General features: G+C 35.6%; 1 protein-coding gene across 1 annotated transcript in view; it reads right to left on the bottom strand.

The window, feature by feature from the left end:
• LOC102379258 (probable phospholipid-transporting ATPase IIB) overlaps positions 1-3,839 on the bottom strand; it is a 34,993-nt gene that overhangs the window by 23,764 nt on the left and 7,390 nt on the right. The window contains exon 2 of the mRNA XM_025195432.1: positions 3,325-3,405. Coding sequence (XP_025051217.1) covers positions 3,325-3,405 — 81 coding nt within the window. The remainder of the gene's footprint in view (positions 1-3,324; positions 3,406-3,839) is intronic.

Raw genomic sequence — 3,839 nt, 5'->3', positions numbered from 1 at the left:
ATCCCATGCCCTAGCCCAGGTCCCATTCCCCACCATGGCTGGGCAGCACCTGCCCCAGCCCCACTCCCTCCCTCACCATGGAGCCCTTGATCTGGCCCCCCACATGCCTTCCCACCCCCACACAGTTTCCCCTCACAGACTTATTGGCAGGATGCTGCTCTCCAATCTGCCTGCCTGCATTCCTGTAAATCAGCTATCAGATCATTGGCCACTGGTATCGGCCAAGAAAATCTTTATTTGTGCCCCCCTAGTAATTGGGAGTTCTGTTCTACTGGATTGTCTACTGACAACACCTCCTACTAGCATTCAGTCCATGCAGTGCTGTAAGGAGCAAAATTACATTTCATCATCATGTTCAGTAACCTTGTTAGGGTGCTGAATAATATTCATGCCTTAAGGAAGCAATTAATATCAATTAATATCCATGTTTCTAAATAAGTTTTGTTGAACAGGCTGGATGTATTAAGCAACAGAGACTTGACCTTTTTCCTTGGAGACTCTCAAAGACCCCACAATAAGGGTCTCTGGAGCTAGTTTCCCTGGTTTACTAGGGTGGCTTAGCTATGGATTTTTTTTTATATATAAAAAACAAACATATTTGGTTCCTCGTCTTCTACTGGGTGATCCAAACAGCAACAATGTCAATATTAACTTGGCCTGGTCCCCAGTAGATGACTAATTTAACAATAGCAGATCTTCACCGTAAGAAAAAAAAAATCTGAAAGGACAAGGACAAAGAGAGCACCTTCAGCTAGAAAAGAACAAAAAGTGCAGTTCTTATGTTCATATCCTTTGTATTGTGCTCGGGAATGGTACAAAAAGTAAAGAGTTCCCTATATCAGGGAACTCTGTCTAGCTTTCAGATGTGTTATTAACCAACTCACATTCAAGGTCCCGAACACAGAGAAATCACTGTTTCCATCGGCAGAGACTACTCACAAGCCCAAAACAATTTCTGATGAGCAATATTTCTAGGTAAAGGAACAAATGTGCTAAATATAACTTCTGCCATATAAACCATGGCAGCAGCTCATGTTTTCCTGTTGATGGGCTGCTTATATGGAGATAAGAAACTGTACTCTAGCTACAACAGGAAAATCTGTCTTGAGTAGGTATGACTGTATTCTTCACAGTTATCAGGAAAATTGAATTAGATATTTTTACCATTGTGACTAGAACTGGCCTATTTGCCCATGGAAAATCCTGAAATCTCACTGAACCAATGATGACATCTAGAGTGCAAGCTAAGCATACTTGGGAATGGCTCTCCCAAACTTACTGAGCTGCTCTGTGCCTGCTACCAGCCTTACTTGAAACAGTGCAGTCACTTCTGCATGGCACAAAGGACAGATAAACACACACCATCATTCATTCATGGTCTAGTCTTTTCTGCACTCTGTAAAGGAGAAGAGGGGAACCCAGTGCTGATTTTTAAATTTTGTCTTCAGAAGCTTGCCCCTGTAATATTTGCTTCAAATGAGAAAGTGAACCTGTGCTCAGAGATTGCCCCAAAAGTATTTTGAGTGGCCTCTCCAACATGGGATCTTTTGGAGTCTTTCTAGGAAAGAGGGAACTGAGGCTCAAGGACAGGCATCCCAGCAGCTCTACTGAGCTCTACTGCATGGGATCCACATGGGCCAGATATGTCAGTGTTCCCCGTGGAGATTTCAGAATGACATATGTGTAGGAGACCATGGAGGGATGGGCTAAAAGGACTGCTATTGAGGCAGCAGCAGGGGGAGAAAGCTGAACTTAATTATTTCAAATAAAAACCAAAATATATTACTAGCCTGAATCATGCAGGTCAACTGCAGAAGAGCCAAGATGATGACAATGACTACAAAAGTCCTATTTGTTTCAGATTCACTACTTATTTATTGGTTCTCATAGAATGTATTAATTATAGAAACAGATACAGAATTCATAAAATAATAACAAGAAATTCAAGAAAAACATGCTGTATGTCAAATAACAAGTTTGGCATCATTTAAATAATGTGATATTCTGCTGCATTAATGTAAATAAACCTGAATGCTGTGAATACAGTATGAAATGTTAGAGAAACTCCATCCACTCCCTTAGGGGCATTCTCAAGGGAAAAAAAAAAAACACTTTGTGTTCTTGCAGCAGCTTCAATGAAAAAGTTAAGGCGGTAGGGCACAAAGAGCAGAACACTGCTTCACCTCTAGAGATTTCCCCAAGTTTAGAACTAAAGAATACTAGTGAGAAAATATATGGAAGCTTGACTTTTTGTTTCCTGTGTTGCATCAGTTCTTTCAATAGAGAATATAATTTCAAATGTTGGCAACCTGGTTCTCCCACCAGCTATATTATTCATATAAAAAGGAAAATAGAAATCAAAATATTAACAGTGGAACAAACCCAGGTGCATTATTGTTTTCAGAGAGCTGTTATATCTGGATGAAATGTTTTACCATAAAAATATATTGTTCTATAACTGTTTTTAATTGTTAATTTTTTGAATTCCTGTTACTGAAATTAAAAAAAAAAAAATATATATATATATATATATATTATTTTGTGCATTGCTTAGCATACTAAAAAATTTCAATAATTTGGTCACTTTTTAATAAAATGATTTAAATTGTGGAAAGCATACGTAAAGGTAGAAGGCATTCAGCCAACCTTAGCTCTGCTTTTTAATGACATGATTTTTAAAAGATCGTTTGGAGGATATTTTTACCCTGACACACAAATGTCATGTTACAATAAATGCTAAATTCTAAACCTAATCCCATATAGAAGAAAATATGTTTAATTTAATCCTGTGAATTGTCATGTTTTATTCTTTGAAGAATGTATTTTACTTTAACATTGGATTTTGGAAAATATGATTTTGTCACTATGAATGTTAAACTAATTGTAGTAGGCCAGCTGCTTTGATTTACACTGAATTTAACATAACGTTCATCAATGCAGAAAATGAGCAATTCCTTCAACACACTGCTGAAAATGTTAAAGCTACCACAATTTGTGACATACACAAAATAGATCTTGTTACTAGAGGTAAAATGAACAGTTATTCTGAATTCTTTGTATATCATATAAAGATTTATGTCTTATTTTAGATATATGTATACACATACAATTTCCTGATTTCTACTTTTAAAAAAAGGCTATCTTAATTTGCTAATATAATTTCCTGCCATTTATTTTCCAAAATAAGGCTATTATACAACCATTTGATAGCAAGGGCATAGGAAATACTTCTCTAAAACTAAGAGAAGAATGAATGTTTATAAAGTGATGAGCTCCACTCAAAGAAACTCAAGAGAATGTGGCATATACACAAATATTACTTACCCGTGTGAAGGTACCCTCAAAACTGTGAATATCCAGTTGTGGCTTTTGAGCATAAACGTAAGCACTGATTGAAAAAAGGTCCTGTAACAGATAGCAAAGTAATTATTAACATTAATTATTACTATTAAATTAATACAAATTTATTCAGTGCACTATATTATAATTAGGCTATAATTGTCCAGTTTTAGATGTGGTAAAGATACTAAAATATTTTCTTTTCCCAATAAAGGCAATGAAAAAGTTACTTAAGTAAGCATTGGCATAAAGTCCTGCTAGAAGAAATCTCATTATACAGGAACAGAGTGCTTGCAAACATAGCCAAAATTTCAAGACTCTGAAAGTAATATTTATACAAGTATGAAAGAGAATTTTTCTTACTTAATATTTTTAATATTTAAATTTATTTTTTCTAATACAGTAACCATAAAATAGTATCTTTTTACTTTCTTTCATTCTCTTTAAATATAATTATACAGTTTTCCCCCCTGGGTTGCTTCTTGATATTCCAAAACACT

This window comes from Alligator sinensis, unplaced genomic scaffold (genome assembly GCF_000455745.1).
Source record: "Alligator sinensis unplaced genomic scaffold, ASM45574v1 scaffold618_1, whole genome shotgun sequence".
NCBI lineage: Eukaryota > Metazoa > Chordata > Crocodylia > Alligatoridae > Alligator > Alligator sinensis.
Note: the sequence above shows the minus strand (reverse complement) of the source record. Positions and strands in the feature narration are given on the sequence as shown.